This window comes from Notechis scutatus, chromosome 3 (assembly GCF_049901735.1).
Source record: "Notechis scutatus isolate UNSWTSFEM ecotype Mainland chromosome 3, rNotScu1.2, whole genome shotgun sequence".
Classification (NCBI taxonomy): Eukaryota; Metazoa; Chordata; class Lepidosauria; order Squamata; family Elapidae; genus Notechis; species Notechis scutatus.
The window spans coordinates 38972481-38991777 of record NC_142011.1 but is presented as its reverse complement, the minus strand read 5'-3'; the positions used below and the strand labels follow the sequence as shown (position 1 = coordinate 38991777).

Sequence of the window (19297 nt, the reverse complement as noted above, 5' to 3'; positions counted from 1 at the left end):
CGATAATGCGCATGCGCTTAGAGTCTTGGTTTGCTTTCTCAAGCCAGCGGCCTGGCCATTTTTTTCCTTCTCCCGAAGAGTGCCGCGCATGCTCGTTTGACCCAATTCTTATGGATGAGCGGTTGTTTCGATTCTTCCATTCTTTGGCGGGAAAATGAAAGTGAAATGTATTTTGAAAAGTGGCAGTACAGAAAGAGCTCTCTAATTCCCCCGATTGGGACGTTCCCCGAGTTTTGCATCTGGGAAAAGGAGAACCATCCATTTCTGCTGCCTTCTCTGTCCTGTGCTACAACTCTACGACAGATCACAGTAAGTTTCCACGCTGCTCTCTGCAAAATGATTTCCGGGAGGGACGGGGGTGGATTGAGCTCCCGAACAAACTTTTCTTTACAATGCTCGCCGAGTCATGAAATAGCAGTTGTAAAGTGCCGGACCGCGGGAGCCGCAAACGTTTTCTGCTCTGGACCGCCTTCTCCTAAATATCCCGAACTGGAATGCTAAAATGTCGTAAGGTTTCGCTTTCACCCGACATTTAGGCCATTTTTCATTAAAAAGAACAACTTGGGGATCTCCTGGATGGTCATCTCAAATACTCCTAATAATTCATAGAAGAAGAATGCTATAGGGAGAAAGCCAGTAGGGTTTAATTTAGATTAAGATGAGCGCTAGGTGATGGTGGGTCCAGTTCCATTTTTGGCACGAAGCCAGCTAGGTGACCTTGGGCCAGTCACCCTCTCTTGCCCTAGGAAGGAGAACAAGGGTAAACCACTTCTGAAAAACCTTGTCAAGAAAACTGCAGAACTATTTCAGACAGTTGTCTGGAGTTAACTCTGACTTGAGGGCATATTCACACGTTGTAGATTTATTACATTGCATTCCGGTAATAATAGTCCTTAAATAGTTGTAGAGTTTACAGTGTGCATCTGGAATAAGTGAGGGAACATCTGGTGTGTATTGCACAGATACAGCCCTTGTGTCAATCTGTGAATGTGTCATGAAACACAGTAATTGAAATCCTAAGTGCTAAATAAGTAAGACAGCATATTGTACTATATTGCTACATTACCTTAAGCTAAATGAAGTTCTTACGGCCAATGGATATCATTTTGAATATCAGTATTCCCACATATCCCCTTTTTTATAAGTGTGTTTGGAATTTTACTGATGCAAGAGTTCATCTTAACTTTTCTGAGTTTCTTTAAATATTCAAAATTATTCATTGTTTTTATAGGAGCTGGAATGATGAATGGGACTCTGATTGCAGGCACACCCATTGCAGTAGATTTTTGGAATATCAGGAAAGCTAGACAGGCTCGCTTGTTCTTTCTTTCTCATATGCACAGTGACCACACTGTGGGGCTTTCCAGCACCTGGAACAAACCTGTTTATTGTTCGCCTGTTACAGGTCAAATTCTAAATCTCAAGCTGAAGGTACTTAAGTACATGTAATTGTTCTAATGTTTCTCTTAGCTTTTGTTCTCTGGTGTTGCTGAAATACACAAACCTTTCTAGCGTTCATGATGCTGGAAAGTGTAGTTCAGCATCATTTGGAATGCTATTCATTTTCTTATCTTTTTGACAAAGTCTCACATTGATTCTACAATGTCTTTGTTTGGATTCTAGGTAGCTAAGCAATGGATCCGTCATTTGGAAGTGGGGAATAGCCATGTTGTGCCTTTGGATGATATTGGCAGAGAGACCATGACAGTGACCTTGATAGATGCTAACCATTGCCCTGGATCTGTCATGTTCCTTTTTGAAGGGTACTTTGGTGTCATCCTCTACACAGGTATGAACTTCCTTGTTTTTGAGAAAGAGGTGAAGTAAATTTTAGATTACAACTATGACTCTCCTTCCAGTAGAAGAGAATATATGTTGCTGAGTGTTGAACTATGAAGTCCTTGTTGCTCTCAAGCTTGGCTGTTTGCTTGTACTGCAGCTTGCCCCTGCTAGTGTCAGTGGAGCTGTGGTTTTCTTCTTGATAGTTCCAAGGACTCTACATGATTTTCCCTTGTAGTATAAGTTTGTCTGAATCATGACAATCGTGTTCTCAGCTGCTTTTTTGTTTTTTTCTCTTTGATGCTACCTGTAAAAGCAAGCTTTAACAGTATGGCCTCTGATTTCTCTAACAGCAGAACGATATGGTATAATGTCTGAGGTTCAGGCCTGGATGTAGAAGAAATTTTAAACCCAATTTGTATCAATATACATTCAGTAAACTAGTAAAGTATTTTACCAGTAATTTTGCTGTAAACTAGTAAAGTATTTAACCAATAATTTTGCAAGACTCAATGAAATATTAATTTCACATTGAAAAACGTTTTAGAAAATTTACAGCATTGCTTCCTTCTAGAGTAACTAAGATATTTACTCTTAATTAATTTAGGCTTTTGCTTCCTAGGAACATTTTCCCCTGACAACCCCATTATATCTTTGTCTTACCAGGTGATTTTCGTTACACTCCTAACATGCAGCAAGATCCAGTTCTAAGGAACTCAAAGCTTATCAATGTGCTCTATCTGGATAATACTAACTGTTGTCCTAAAATTATCTTACCATCCCAGGAACAGGCCACTGAGCAAATTAAAAAGTTGATCAGGGACCATCCTGATCATCAAGTGAAGATTGGTAAGATCTAATTTTTCAACCGAATTGAATGGAAAGAAGTTATGGAGCTTGTTCTCTGATAGGAGAATCCTTATGTTTAAGTGTGAAAATTGAGCTTATCTATGTGGAAGATGGTTGAACTCCATAAAATATGAATGAATATATATATATAGGCAATGGAAAAACACAGTTGCATAAGGTTGCATGGTGATTCATTAGACACTGGAGGAGAAACCAAGGGAAGGTGTAATGTTTCAGATTTTTGACGTCTTCCACTGCTAAACCTCAATTATTTCAATAGTTAAATACATTCCATTCTGAAGATTGAATTACTGTAGTGTTAGACCACCTGGCTTTTGAAATGCTAACAGGTGTTTGTCATCTTTTAGGTACATATAGCTTGGGAAAGGAGTCACTTTTGGTAAAACTGGCCCAAGAATTTCATACATGGATTGTGGTGAGTCCCCAGAAGATGGAGCTTATGCAGCTGTTGGAGATTGAGGATGTTTTCACTTCTGAAGAAGGAGCTGGATGGATTCATGTTGTGGATTTTTCAGAAATCTGCGAAGAAACAATAACCAAGTGGAATCAGAGTCATCCAACCATAGCTATTCTCCCTACCAGCAGGCCAGTGAAAAGCAGACACCCTAATATGCATGTTGTTCCTTATTCTGACCACTCATCTTTCCAGGAACTATTAGAATTTGTAGCTTGGCTAAAGCCCTGCTCCATTATTCCTGTGGTGAAGAATGAGGCATGTCAAGTATATTTTCAACAATACTTGAGCTCTGAGAACAATTCACTTCTGGAGTCTAAAGTTCCAGAATCAGTTAAACAAGTCAGGCAAAACAAGAAGAAAGAAAAGCCGATAAAACTACTCAGATTATCAGCCTCTCGCTATGCTCCAAGGGGAGTTCGCTTTGACTCTCTTGAAGAATGTACTGAACAGAACGAATGTTACCCTGAAACAAAAATTTCTGAGCTGTGCTGCCCAGAACCCACAAATGGAACTTTGCCTTATTCTAGACAAGAACAGTGTGCTCAGTTTTCACAGTGTGAAAAGAAACAGGAAGAACCATTAAACTCTGAGAATAACAGAGTACTTCCTGTGGTAGAGTCAGAAAACATGTTTTCCACCAAACATCAGCTGAAAGATAATGCTGACAATGAATTTAAAAACTGTCACACAGTTGTAACATCAGCATGTACGTGCACTTTCTCCAATGACAGAAAGGATGCAATCTCCACTCCAGAAAGAGTTCGTTCTTCCTGTGAGAACAGTGACTGTCTTGCTCAACCAGTCTTGGACAATGATGTCTTCTCAACAGCATCACAGACTTATCAAATTCACAGAGTGGCCGGTCAACAGGTTTTAAAAGACCCTTTTCAGGAATATGATTTATCTCCATTAAATATCTCAAAGCGAAAGTCCCTAGAAAACTTCGATTTGCAAGTAGAAAACTACTTAAAAAGACGAAGAATATCAATAGGCATAGAGTAATATAAACTTGCATTCTGGACAAGAACTTACAGGAAATAGCAAAATGTCTCATCAAGTGCCAAAAGAGAATAATAATCTGATTTTCAAGTGAGGCATATCTGCGTCCTTCCCCCACCTGCTCCAGTTACTCATTAAAACAGATCTTGATAAGTAATCCATTTTGATAAAAAGGTGAATCTTCAGTATTAACAGCTTGTCTCTATTCACTCTATTCACCCTGGACTTAATGAAGCACAGTGGACCAACACCAGCAGATGACATGGCTCCCCAAATCAACACAGACTGTAGAAACTTCACACTCGACTTCAAGCATCTTGCAGTGTGTGCCTCTCCATTCTTCCTCCAGACTCTGGGTCCTTGGTTTCCAAATGAGATGCAAAAGTTGCTCTCATCAGCAAAGAGGATATTGGACCACTGAGCAACAGACCAGTTCTGTTTTTCTTTAGCCCAGGTAAGACGCTTCTGACATTTGTTGTTCAGGAGCAGCTTGACAAAGAGGAATGTGACATTTGAAGCCCATGTCCAGGATCCATCTATGTGTGGTAGCTCTTGATGTGATGGCTCTTGACTCCAGCCTGTCCACTCCTTGTGAAAGTCCCCAACACATTTGAATGGCCTTTTCCTGACAATCCTCTCCAGGCTGCGGTCATCCCTGCTGCTTGTGCACCTTTTTCTTCCACTTTTTCCTTCCACATAACTTTCTATTAATGTGCTTTGATACAGCACTTTGGGAACATCCAACTTCTTTTGCAATTACCTTTTGAGGCTTTCCCTCCTTATGGAAGGTGTCAATGATGGTTTTCTGCACAACTGTCAGGTCAGCAGTCCATGATTGTGATTCCGACTGAATCAGACAAAGACCATTTAAAGGCTCAGGAACCCTTTGCAGGTGTTATGGCTTAATTAGCTGATTAGAGTGGGACACTTTGAGCCTAGAATATTGAACCTTTTCACAATATTCTAATTTTCTGAGATTGTGGATTTGGGGTATTCATGAGCTGTAAGCCATAATTATCTCAATTATGACACATCACTTCTTGAACTATCTTGCTTTGCATGTAATGAGTCTATCTCCTATAATTCATCTTTTAAGTTTCATTACTGAAATAAATGAACTTTTGCACGATATTCTAATTTTTCAAGTTTCACCTGTACAAATGTATTTTAACTCTTTTCTACATTTTATTCATCTATTATTTATACTTTTTAAAAAAAACTATTATCTGTACTTGTCTTCTACCACATTAAATCAAAAAGAAATTGAAAAGGTTTTTCTCCTTTTCATGAATATTCATTAAAGCCACTGCTGAGTTGTGCCAGTTTCCAAAATCTCTAGTGTACTTTCATATATTAAAGTAACAACATGTTAATTTGTACCATCTTATACTATAGCTATAATAACCTTTCTCAGATGGTGCTGCCTCCAGAGACAAAATAAGAATCATCAGATTTATTCCTACAGCAGGGATGTCAATCTCAGTTTCATTGAGGGGCACATCAGGGCTGTGTTTGACCTTGGGGGCTGGTGGGGGTGTAACCAGCTCGGCGTCACTTGTGTCACGGATGTCTGTATTGGCCTGAGCACTCTGCCAGTGAAAACAGGCACCCAAGCTCCATTTTCAGCTGTGATGGCCTCCTGCAACTCTGCCAGCACAAATGGAGCTCTTTGCTGCGAAAACGGGGCTCTGTTTTTGCTGGTAGAGGCACCACGGGCCAGTCTCACTGTTTCCAGGGAGACCCCACGGACTGGGTTCGGCCCCTGGGCCTTGAGTTTAACACCCCGTCTTTAGATGTTGTTTTTTTAATCATCTAAAAAAAGTTACATTAACTATGGACTACAATTTGATGAGATAGTAGTTGCTAAATTTTCTTGAGTTACATGCAAATGATTAGTGCATCTGCTTTCAGATGACAAATGTTAGAGAAATAATGCATTGATTGATAATATACAATAATTGCATTATCCTAAATCGATTAGAACTGATCAATGTCACAACTTCAGTCAGTAAAATCGTTCCCAGGTCACAGTACATAGAGATAACTGGTTTTGCACTGAGCACTATTAAATTCTGCTGGTTTTTATATATGAACATGGCAGAGCTACAAGGCTAAAGTAACGGTGGCTGGTTTCTTTTACTGCAACCTGCATTTCTTATTTCTTAGCAAGGTCCATCAGAAAAGTTTGTCTTTTTATTCAGGGAACAGGAGATTCTGCCAGAATGTAACGATGAATTACTGTGTGAACAGTTGTTAGTTTGTTTAATTCATAAGAAACAGAACTTATAAATTTAAATTCAGCCTACCAATTCAGCCCATTTGGTTCACAGAGTCTCCACTGATACTCTTCTTCTATATATTAGCCTTCACAAGTAGGGCTCACAGCTTTACAAAAACAAAAAAGGGACCTTGACTCCTGCATTAGAAATCAATGAATTCTATGAGGATGTAGGGATTTTGAGAAGAAGTGGAATCTCCAAAAGATCCATACTTTGCCATCCTATCTGCTTGGACTGGTGAGAGGGATGGATCTACATTCTGAATCAGTTCTGGTTTTTCCCCATTTGAGTCCATTGCTTGTATATATCATTTCCATTTATTTCAATGTAACAAGTTCTGACTGGGCTGAAAACATTACATTTTTTTGTATGGGTTATGGTGCAAAACAAATTGAAACATGTTCAAAGAAGGATTTCAGTGAATGTTTTGAATGAAATCAAATAGGAGGTGTCTAAGGATTGTAGGCAGATCTTTTATTACGTGTTATTCAAGCCCTACAGCTAGTTGCTGTTTCTGGCTTTTCCTGCTTCAGTTAATTCCCAAGGAAAGATTTCACGGGCAAAGTTTTGCTTCTATATCTAAGACTGCACTCCCAAATTTTGGCAGGAAATTGAACATTTCATCCCAATATTTATAGTGGAAAAAGGAGCCCTCTTGCCTCTTAAACACATTCAATTCTCAAGACATTTGAGGGTCTTTTTTTGGCCCAAATTCAGTTAGAAAATGGTGATCCCAGGACTTTTTTAAATGTGGAAGTAAAGCAATAGCACTTAGACTTATATACTGCTTCACAATGCTTTACAGCCCTTGCTAAGCGGTTTACCCCCAACAATTTGAGTCCTCATTTTACCGACCTCAGAAGGATGGAAGGCTGAGTTAACCTTGAGCTGCTGAGACCTGAACTGCCAAACTGCTGGCAGCCAATGATCAGCAGAAGTAGCCTGCAATATTGCATTCTAACCACTGCACCACCATGGCTCAAAGTATAAGCATAAGATCTCTGGTAACCACTCTCATCCTTGGAATTTTGAAAAAAAGGAAAGAAAATGGGGTATGAAATGGTATATAAGTCTAAGTGCTATTGCTATTTTGGTACTGTTGGACTAGTGCAGTGTTTCTTAACCTTGGATTCAATTTGTGTGGACTTTAGCACCCAGAATTCCCCAGCCAGCTTAAGAAGTACACAAATCTTAAATGTCAGGGCTAAGAAAGACTGGTCAAGAGTGTTGGTTTTTGCGTGAAGTTATTTACTGTTTAAGTATGATTTAACCTTTGGGCAGGCTAATGAGCTGAGGAAATTAAGAGATAATGTGAAAGTGACATCCACAGCAGCAATTTTCAGCCATAGTGTTCCTGTTAGAGTTCTAGCCAAATGGAACACAGCATGAATGTTCACTAACACATGAAAATATTTCCCAGAGAGAGGCCTGCTGGACAAGATGGTTAGATGTGTTAATTATTTCTTTCCTGCCAGGGTTGCTGTGACTGCCGATGAAGCACCTATTTCCTGTCATAGCTGGAAAAATCATTTCTCAGAAATTTGTCACTGCTAAGCTATAAAATAGTTTGTGGTCATAAGCCATCTGGCAAGGTAACAGAGTTTCCAGACTGCATTCTTAAAACAAGAAGACAGAATAATATACAGTATATTTAAAAAAAACCACCCTATCATTTGCATAATATCCTGTTTCAGACTAAGAAGGGGGGGGAAGGATCATAAAAAAAAAACAGGTGATAGTCTGGCGCTGCTTGTGACTGCTTGCTTTTCTGGTACATGTAGTTCTTTCCCAGCACACCACACCTAGAATATGATCTGCCTCACGTAATTTGCAATGATATTAAACTAATCACTGCTTTCAAGATGACAACCACACTGCAAGTGAAAGCCTCGGATTTCAGCCCAGGTGGGCCCTGCCTGATTATACCATGAAGAGCAGGATGAGGGAGGGGGTTCAACTCCTTTACTGGCTTACTCAGTTGAGCTATTTCTCAGCAGTTTCAGTAAATTCCTGTTGCCTCTTACAGTCTGTTTGTCAGAGTGGGATAGGTGTTGCAAGAGCTCACTTCGGTTATCTGCTAATTTTGTAATGAAGGAAATGAACATAATGAGTTGAGAGTGAAATTATGAAGTTGAAAACAGTGAAATGCAGCTGTAGAAAGTTAGCACCCACCTCTCTCCTAGAAGAATGAAACATTCTAGGAAATATTAGAAAGGCAGAATATTATATTTCCCTGGATAAGAATAGTAGAAACATGTTTTTAAAGACAAAGCAGCTCCCTGCCCCCAGCAGATATTTGGTACACAAAACACTGGTTCAGCTTATCTGCAAAACAAAAGACTTTCAGGGCCAGGATGATGGGATTATCCTTCAGGGCAAAGCCATTCAGTCACAATAGAAACTGCCCTTCATTGCATCACCCAGCAAGTTTCAACCAAGCCCGGGACACAGACAGCCTACAAAGTTAGTTATGACCCCCGCATACTCTTCTGGGAGTCTGACAACAATAGAATACATTTCTTGCACAGGAACAGGAAGCTCAAGAGCAAGGCCCAAGAGAGGGTATAAATACCTCTCTCTCCTCCATGTGTTTAGCTGTCCAGCATTTAAAACCCATGTGGTCCTGTCCGTCAATAAACTATCTTTCCAATCAGCCTTCATGTTTCCAGTGTCTTTCTCCCCACATATTTCTTCCAACACAGCTTGGGGTAGTGGTGCTGGAAAAGCAGCCCATAAAACTCAGCCAGTGAACTGGGGAAAAGCAGCTGGAAATGGGGTGATTTTTTTAAAGGATACAAACTGTTATCTATTGGATTCAATTTCATCTTGAAGACCAAATAACTGCAGAAACAAGATTTTAAATAATATTGTAAAAAGATCATTACAATTAATTTGGAATTTTTAAAAACAATTTTAAAAGTGTTCACTTTTTAGTCTTTGCAGAAGAAGCTGAGCGATTCTGTTGACTAAGTGGTTGAACAAATGTCTCCCAGAGATTTCATAAAGTAATAAAACTAACGGGAAAATTGCAAGTTTATACATCCTCAGGCCTTTGTATTTGGGTGCAGGGGTTAAAATTTTAAATGTATTTCTTTTAAAAAGCCATTGTATTATGAAATCAAACATTAATGTACATTGATTAATTTTTAAAAAGTATTTGTAAGGATTCAAACATTCCATGTCTGGATTTTTAAGAGGTTTCATCTTTGAAAAGTTCTTAATGAAAATCATTAATCACCGCATGAAGAGGGAATCTTATGGATAAAAACTACCTGCTGTTTAATAATAGCAAAGAGCAGATTAAATAAACCCTTTTCAGAATACACAGAAGTAAAAAGTCATTCAGAGTTCTGGTTGGCAATAAGTATTACCGTATTTATCGGCGTATAACACGCACTTTTTTCCCCCTGAAAATAGGGGGCAAATGATGTATGCGTGTTATACGCCGATATAATGTTAAGAAGCCTTTGGTGAATGCTGCTGGGATCGGGGATCAAGGACACAAATGAAAGAAGGGGAGGGAGGAAGCAACCGAAGCCTGTCCTTCTCTCTGGGTCAGCTCTCTCAGTCGCTCTCTCGCTCCTCCACCAGCACAGGAAGAAACTGCTTCAAGAGAGGGGGGGACTTTCCTGTCGCCGCAGCTTCCCTGAAGCGCCCGTTTCTCCCCCCCCCCACCCGTCCGCCCGCCCGCCCGCCCGCAGTGCTCCGTTCTGCCTGCCTGCCTGCCTTCGTTAATGGTTGAATCGGAACAGCTTCGGCTGAGTAAAAGAGGCGAATAGTTATTATTCTCAGCCGAAGCTGCTCCCAAACAACCAGAAACTAAGGCAGGCAGGCAGGCAGGCAGGCAGAATGGGACACTGTGGATTGAAGCGCGCGCGGGGTGGGAGTGGGGTGAAACGGGCGCTTCGGAATAGCTGCGGCGACAGGAAAGCCCCGCTTCTTTGAAGCAGTTTCTTCCTTGGATGGTGGAGCAGCGAGAGAGCGAAGCCTCCTTCTCTTCTCTTCCCCGGTCCTTGCAAAAATTTTCTGCTTGAAACCGGTCCCTGGTACAAAAAAGGTTGGGGACCACTGATTTACCTTATAAGTGGTAATAATATTAATAAAAAAAAAGTTCTGAGCTACCCTTATTTTGCTTCAAAGTTTTTATTTAGAAATTTAATTTTTTTTCCTGAAATTTCCCTCTTAAAATGAAGATGCGTGTTATACGCCTGTGCGTGTTATACGCCGATAAATACGGTATTTAACTATTTCTTAAATTATGTGAATGTAATAATAAACAATAAAATAGATTTGTAGATTATACCAAGGGGTAAAATGTTTAATTGTCTTATGAAAAGTTATAAGAAAATTTCTTTAAATAAGTGACTTGTTCTTTTGATAAAAGAAACAGAGCTTGATTAGTATTGACGTGTCTAGTATATGTCAGTGGATGTGAATATTTTATTTCCTGCAATAACACAGAAATATTATTTGCAACTTACAACATTTTGGTTTGCTATCCTAGGACTTCCTTGTCAAGCAGTTGTTGTTATTTGATTGTGATTTTGTTGCTCTCATTTAATCTTAATTATATTTGAATTTTAATATGCTACAGTACATTGCATATTTGAAAGGTGATTTATATCTGTTCACCAGGGGTGGGATTCAACCAGTGTTACTACCAGTTTGGTGACTATGTTTTGCACGCACACATGCCTGATGTGTATGTAAAAATCCTGAAGCTGTGCCGCCCAGACAGCTGAAAAGCGCTGCACGCAAGTCCACAGTGTTTGAAAAGCCACTTTTTCACTGCTTTTTCAACCTCAGCTGTGCCACGCAAAGCAGCTGAGGTTGAAATAGTAGGAAATAAAGGTCAGGTAAGAGCCTGGGCAGGCGGGTGGGCCAAACAGCAGGAAATACAGAACCGGTTCGGTGTTTGCTGCTCTTCAGAGCTACCGGTTCTATAGAGCCAGGCAGAACTGGTAGCATCCTACCCCTGCTGTTCACAGTTACTTTCAGAACAAACTCTACTTCTGCAATTTATTTCATTTTTTTCTTAAAAGTATTTGTTCTTGTCTTAGTACAAAACATGCATTTAATTAAGCCAGAAGTTTGGATAAAATAGTTGAGGCTTAATAAAAGTAACATCTTTGCTTTCAAGTTGCTTAAATGGCTACATTCTCCACTCCATAATAATATTCTATTAGAACACTTACTTTGAAATGTGATAGTAAGCATTGTCAGCATTTGGATATTTTTCTTTTTCTTTTTTAAGAAATTTTATTAATTTTCAATAAACAAACATACACAAACAAAACACAAAACATGAAAACATAAAACTTCTTTTTGGAAAGCGGCTTAGTCCTGGGTTACATCTTTTGGTACAGACATAAATCAAGTTCATGCTCACTTTATATACCATTTCATATCTTATTTACCATTCTATATTTTCTATATGGCTTCTCCCCTCTTTTCACTCTCTTAATTCTATTTTATTTATTTCATCTCAATTTAAATCATTATGTTTATATCTTTTGTCCATTCTGTTTCAATTATCTATTTTTCTTTTTTCATTAACACAATATTTCTCCTGTAATCACTGATTGAAGTATGACGCCTTTATATCTTTCCCCTAAATTTAACACTTAAAATAATATATAATTTTCGTTCTGATTCTGCTTAGCACATTCTAAAGCTACATACTACATTTTAAAATAGAAAAATGATAAGTTTATAATATAATTAAAACAATAATCCACAGCAGATTAAACTCTATCATTAAGTCTTAAGCATTTTACACATTCCCTTTAATATTTTATAGTATTCCAGTTTTCTAACATTGTTTCAAATACAAATAGAACAATACAGTCTTATGTACTTTTGCAGAGTCTCTTTTTTAATTATGTTTTTACCCATTATCTCTGAAAAAATCCTGTTTCTTTACACCTTGTTTCAAACCTTTATAACTTCTCTTCCCTTTTTCCCTTCCTCTCTTCTCCGATCTAGCCTTCCCCCCCCCAGTCTCTTGATCTCAACCCTCTTAATCTCCACTCTCTTCTGTATTTCTCTTTTCTGTTGCTGCCTGACATTGTATCGATTTTTCACCTTATTTTTCCCCTTTTTGGTTGTTTTTTTAAGTCTTAAATTCTCCATTCTCTTTTCCCTCTTTCCCTTTTCTTCCCCAGCTAAAGTTGTTTGTTCATTAAAGATGGCTTCTTCTTCTTCATCCCAGCCTTCTTGTTCTTGTAATTTCTGATAGGTAGAAATCACCATTTCTAAAAAATGAAAAACAGTTCCAGAAGAGCCCTTCCCTTCTTGTTCCTCTTCTTTTAGCTTTTTAAATTCCATTTTCAATTCTTCAACAGATAATGCCATTGTGAAAAAATTTTAAACAACCCCAAAGTTTTTAGTCTTTCAAATAATAATTTCCAAAAGTCCCAAAGTCACCAAGCAATCCAAATAGACACAAGCTGTTTCATTTAGCACTTTCTTCTTTTTAAACTTTCTCTTCCTGGGGTAAAGTTCAATTGTAAAGTTCCAAAGTATATCTTTTAGAAGTCTTATTACAGTTCAACTCTGATCTTATAAGCTCCAAGCAGCCTCCTCCAGCAAAGTCTTTAATATTAATTCTGTACCTCTCCCTTCCCACTTACAGCAAAAAAAATAATATATTTTTTTTAATTCCAATGTTCAGAAATCTTTAATGTCCCCTTGGCTTTAATTTTCAAATTTAATTACCTTGATGCCAAAACGGGTTTTTCCAATTTCCATCTGCTATTTCCGTAGGAAAGGAGAGTGAGAAAAAAAAACTTTCCCTTTTTCTTCCGCCGCTTTTTACGATCTTCTTTGGGAACAATGTATCTTTAATGAAGTCAAGTTTCCAGGGTGTTTAGATGTTATTTGTTATCCCGGTTCAGCCAAAAACTTTCACTTTCTCAGCTTCCTCCTGCACATTCTTGTCCGGATGAAAGCTTCTTTGTGGTGGCCATTGCTGACCGCCGCTCCACTGCTTTTGGATTCCCCCGGACCCCTGCTGGGTCTCCCCTATCTTCAGTCACCTCTACGGGGTGACTATTAACCCCCAAATCCGGCTGGATCGGGGGCACTCCAGCGGCAAGCGCAGCAGGAACCGTGCACGATCGCAGATTCCTGCCGCTGCCGAAGCCTTGCAAACCGGAACTCCACATTTGGATATTTTTCTGATGGAGGAACAGGATTTTCACCTAAGCAAATTCTTAATTCAGCAAATTGTTATATGTTTCTGTTCTTTAAAAAAAAAAAAATCTATAGAGCATGTTTCACTTCATAGCTCTAGCACTACTTAAAGAATGTTGAAATTTGTTAAATATGCATTTGTTTTTCTTTTGAGTTTAGTGAAGAAAACCCACTGGAAAACTTTCCTCTTCATTCTGATGGTACCATTGGCTTCTGCAGTTAACAAATAATTCCTGAATAGATTGTTCTATGAGAAATTGAGTTAGGAAAACATCAGAGGCTCCTTAAACCCAAAAGCTCCCGTCTACTGCGTGTATTTCATTATGGTTGCCTGCTCTAATCTTTTAAAATAAGTTTCTGTTTGGAGATAACCAATTTTGCTTTATCTCTAGGTTAGATTGTTGCAAGTGCAAAGATACAGTGGATTAATTCATCTTCAGAAGAAGCCAACTGCCTTATTTCTCTGCATGAACTATGTTTAATTGCTAGTTAAAAGTTACATCCCTAAAACAGAAACACCTTATGGCTGAACTCCCCTGAAGACAGATAACCTGTATCTTTACTCAAATGTGTTCGAGGAGTAGGTTCTCCTAATATATGGGGGAAGGGATGGAGGGAGAAATTTTGGCTCACCTGAAAATGTTTGGATGTAATTAATATGAAGTTCCCTGTATGACATTTTCCCAAGCTCAATACAATTTCCTGACTTTTCCTAAGCCACATGTATAACTTTAACCTCCTATTAGTTCAGAAATGGACTGTACTTTTATAAAAGGCAACTGGAACCAGGGAATCTAATCTTATTTAAATCAGGATCAGGCAATCTGACATTTGAAATTGTGCTACTATTTTGTGAGCACTTCTCCAAATAACTACCCTGGTACTGCCATTTTGGGCCTATTCTCCCACAATATAAAAATTTATTAACAGACCATCCTTTGCAGTTCCTCTCTGCTCCCCCTCAGTTTTTGTGGGAGTTTCTTTTCATATACGTGTATATATAAAAACTACACAGCATGAAGACAGGTGAGGCAGGGAGACTGGAGTATCTGAATCAAAGTAAGCGGACTATTCCCACTCAGAAGGTGTGGCCTACTGATGCTAAAAGGGGTGTGGAACAGGAAGCAGAAGGTGATGAAAATAAGAACACCTACAATGATGTTTGGAAAACTTAAGGACATTGATTTAACACCATCATCCTAATGGTGCTATTTGGGATTTAGAAGAATTGGATGGAGATACAGAATTGCAGTTTAGACTTGACAGAAAGTAGGGAATGCCTTCTGGTAATGAACAAGTTGAAATCTCATGACTAAATGAATTGCATCCTAGTGCATTAACAGCCAATGCTTCAGGTAGAATATCTGTCCTTTATATTGAAGTAATATTTGTTAGATTAGTTGAGTTAACTGGAGTTTGTTGGCTATTTACCCCTATTTTATTGCTTTATTTATTTAACTTGCATGCATAACCTGTTATGAGAAATGAGAAACAGAAGTTGCAATTAAATTTTCTGGGAGAAAAAAAAAACAAGAAGAAAACTCACAAAATGTAATAAAAAGGAGGTGACAAAGTAGTCAAGAGTTCCTATCTTTAAAAAAAGAAGATCTTGTAACGTAGTATGTACCAGTCAATCTGATACTGAAACTTGAGGATTAGGATGTTTGGTTTGGCAACAATATGCATGGAAAAGGTTTCGGAACTCAGCTGATCACCAGCTGAATGAGGCAGCAATGTAATGGGCTATTCAAAAGGCAAGCTGTAAGTGCAATTTTAGGCTACATTAAAAACTAAACATTCAATAATTAAAATATTCTGCACTGAACGTAATTACAACTCAATTACTGCATCCAATTCTGGGCTCTACATTTACAAAAGCTTTGTAAGAAATTGCACTAGATCCACCAAGCCATGCCCACGGAACCGGTAGTAAAAAAAATTGAATCCCACCACTGGCAGCAAGTGTGTTAAGTTCTTGAATGGAACATAGAAAAAGAAAACTAAGGCATGTTCTATTCTACAAATCATGGAATAATGGTCAAGTTATAGTAAGGCAGATTCTAGTTAAGTTCTTTGAAAAACAATGAAAATATGCATTTGACAATGGAATCATCGGATGGTGAACTTCCTTTCCCTGAGTGAGAAACATTTCTGTCAGTGATGACTTTTTTTTTTTGAAGTTGAAATACCGTAATTGTCTCCTTCCAGATCTATGATTCTGAGTCCTAATGGTTTCAAGAGGAAATTCCTTTACTTGACTGCACATCAGATTACAGTTTTGTAGACAACTTTTTAAGAACAAATCCAATGAATTAGTTTACTGAATAAGTCACAATTACATATGGAATCAGCTTCGCCCATTCCACTCGATCAGGCAGGAATCGATCTGTCAGTCAAAATAATTTCAACTGGAAGGGTCTAGGAAGAGAGCATTCTCTGCTGCTGCCTCATTATGGAACATCTTTCCCCCAGAGATGTGATGGGCAACCACACTCCTGGCCTTCCATAAAGGGGTCAAAACTTGGCTCTGCAACTTTGCATGGGGGAGATGACAAAAAAACATACAATCATAGCTCGCCTTCGACCTTTATTAACTAACATTAATGGTCATCTTGGAATTTTCAATTTCTTTGAAATTTTATAATCTTATAATTTAAAAATATTTATATGTTGACTATACTGTGCACTGCCCATAGTCCAGATAGATAGATAGATAGATAGATAGATAGATAGATAGATACAAGGGACTATATAACTAGGTTCATGAAACATATTAAGCCAAAATCACATAAATTGTACTATGACTTATGAATCCATCCATGAAATTGTATTTCATATTGAGTCTATGAAATCCTTCTATAATGTATCTTCTTCTTCTTCTTCTTTTTCTTCAGCGTTTGTCTCGCGCTCTGGCGAGGTCCGCTAATGTCCTTGAGTACTGCTTCCACGCCTCTCTGTCTGCCACGTATGTCGGGTCTGCCTTCATCGATCTCTAGATCGGCCTTGATCGTGTCCATCCAGCGTTGCTTAGGTCTACCACGCGGTCTCGCTCCTCCGACAATCACCTTCATCACAGATTTGATGATGGATTCTTCCTTGGCGCGACTCACATGGCCGAACCATCGTAGCCGGGACTGCCTCATGACCTTCTATAATGTATCATTAAACAAAATATAGTTTCAATTATATTATAAAATATACACCATCATTTATTAAACTAGGCCCCCTACCCTCTCCTCAGCCAGCACCTCTCATCTGTTTTGAAGGAGCAAAAGTTGTTCTTTACTGTTAAATTATGAAGTCCTTTGCTTCTACTACTGAGCAGTAATTATGAGAAGAATTTGCATAAATATTGGTTGGTTCCTCATGGGTTTGGGCAATTTTAGTAGCATTATATAATAATTTCCAGGATTGTGGTGCTGTAGATCTTGGATTAAAGAAGAAAGCTCAGTCTTTTCTTTCGAGTTGTTTATGCAAAGTTTTAAGATACATTTGCCCACAAGTGTTGGGCTCCCTCTATCATGGTCACCGATAAACAGCTTTGGATATGAACTCTAAAATAATCTTTCAAGTCTAATTAATATATCGATTCTGGCATCTTCTTTTCTTTTCTTCATTTCCCATCTTTGTTTTTGGGACAGGCAAGTACTGCAGCTTTCCTTAGCAGCAATTGTGAAACAGCATCTCTTGGCTTTTTAGATTTTTAAGCTCTTAATTGTTTTTAAAAGCAGTGAATGATTACAACTCTTAATGACACAGGAAATATTTTCTAGAAAGTTGCTATTAAAAGTACACACTCACATACAAGGACCAGACATATTCACTCTACTGCTTGGCATTTCAATAAGCAATATTTCAGATATTCTATCTAGGGCTGTGAGATTTGGGCTGCAAAAACTGGATGACCACTAAATGACTGCAGGAAAATTAAGAAAACACTAGGTGGTAGCAAAGAGATTTCCTTGCTGCCTCAACTAGTCAGACTTTTTCCGCCCAGATATGGTAATTCTAAATATATGGAATATTATATATATTTTTCATTCTTATATTATTCCTATTCTAGATTTTTTGCTAAAGCCGGGTCTGGTTAGTAATTGAGACCAGGGAATACTGGGGATGCAGATTCAAATGGGAATTTTGAAAAGAACTGCGGCTTTGCTCCGCATTTGGAAGGCTTCTCACTGGGTGGTCGAATGCATCAAGAAAGACACCAGGCTGGTTCTATCTCGAGTGAGCTGCCCCGAACACGAGCTCGGGAAGCTCTTTTATTAAAAATACATAGTGATACGTCATAAGCGGTGAACTCTATCCAATCATTATGTTACATGAGTAGAAATGTTAGTGGACACATAGTAGCCTCCAATCACAGTTACATGGTCAGTTTAGTGGGTACAAAGTAGCAAATCAGCACCTGCAGTTCAGTTAGTAGCCCATGGTGACGTGTTGCTGATTGATGTTCTTTGTTCCTGGTACATGTTTTCAGCCTACGTGAGGCCTGGCATGTACCGAAACTGTTGAAGCTGATTTATTACTGCAAAGAACATCCCAGAAAAAACAACAGCAGTCCACTTCATATTGTTCCATCATTGTTATTACTACACTAAAATATAGTGTATACCCTTATTATATAATTGTCCACTTTCATCGTGGCAGTCTCTCAGAGAATAAAAGTAATGTTTTCATCACCCTCTTAGTTATCCTTTAAGTATTCACAATATACTTATGCAGCTGTTTCCAGTAATTTAAAAATCTCATTGCCCTATTTTCTACATTCTTTGACCTCCCCTCTCTCCCTCCTTTCATTCTGTGATAGGATTACCAGTTTTGCAACAGCCTCTTTGTGTTTTGCTACCCACATTTTTGAGCTGTGCCTATTAAGCCATTGCTTTTCATGGAACTTAAAATTCCACGATATTTTTCTGGTTCAATATTTATTCAATGTACATAAACAAAGGCCTAAATTGGAATCAGTTTGAAAAATATTTTATTTCCAAGACAAAAAATATTCAACAATTTCTGGGATGATATACCTTCTTTTTCTATTAACCCTTGTGATGTTTCATTGCTATCTGAAGTTTTTAGGCCATACCACTGCTGTTGTCAGAATTTCATGCTTTCCTGTGATACCGGAAGACCATGTTTCCCCCAATTAGCTGTAAAGGAAACTGATGTGAACTGCTGTTTTTAAAAATTTCTAAGAAATTATACTGTGACTGAGCCCAGAATTAGCTAAACATAGCACCCACAACTCATATAAGGATGAAACAAAGAAACTTAAGATGATTCTCATAGCCTTAACTTACCACTACTACAGGGAAAATAATGCATCTTTTGCTACAAAATGCATCAACAGCTACCAAATGCTTATGCAATTTTAAAATTTTAAGCAGCAATGTTTCAAGTTCAATTAAATTATATACAGTAAAATATTGAATAAAGGTGTAAATTCACATGTGCATACACCTCTTAACTTTTGCAATATTCAAATGTATTATTTAGAAAATTGCACTGGAACAAACAATGGTTTATCTTGGAAATACAAGTTTAATAAATTATTATTATCATTAAATATTTAGTTGGACAAGCGTCCAAAATCTGAAGATTGTGTTTTATGCACTTGGAATATTTTCTTCATCTGTGATATGAGAGATAATGAGTATAATTTTTCCTTTCATGCACAAATCAATTAATAATAGTATCCTGTATATAGCATGTCACT

The 19297-nt window shown here is 38.2% G+C and overlaps 1 protein-coding gene across 2 annotated transcripts; it reads left to right on the top strand.

The window, feature by feature from the left end:
* Positions 1 to 27: 27 nt before the first annotated feature.
* DCLRE1B (DNA cross-link repair 1B) lies at positions 28 to 5770 on the top strand. Of its 2 annotated transcripts, XM_026675148.2 has the most exons (5): positions 28 to 309; positions 1232 to 1431; positions 1624 to 1789; positions 2446 to 2628; positions 2997 to 5769. In XM_026675148.2, exons 2-5 carry the CDS (start codon positions 1240 to 1242, stop codon positions 4106 to 4108), a joined length of 1653 nt encoding a protein of 550 aa, XP_026530933.2. In that variant the 5' UTR covers positions 28 to 309; positions 1232 to 1239; the 3' UTR covers positions 4109 to 5769. The 2 variants fall into 2 exon arrangements, with proteins under 2 accessions (XP_026530933.2, XP_026530932.2); XM_026675147.2 differs by lacking the exon at positions 1232 to 1431 and having other exon boundaries at positions 63 to 309; positions 2997 to 5770.
* Positions 5771 to 19297: the final 13527 nt, after the last annotated feature.

Bases quoted from the DNA above. Each gene is read 5' to 3' on its own strand.
- DCLRE1B (XM_026675147.2), top strand. From the start codon at position 115: ATGAGCGGTTGTTTCGATTCTTCCATTCTTTGGCGGGAAAATGAAAGT. The intron at 310-1,623 runs GTAAGTTTCCAC...TTTGGATTCTAG, and splicing joins CAACTCTACGACAGATCACA to GTAGCTAAGCAATGGATCCG. The intron at 2,629-2,996 runs GTAAGATCTAAT...GTCATCTTTTAG, and splicing joins TGATCATCAAGTGAAGATTG to GTACATATAGCTTGGGAAAG.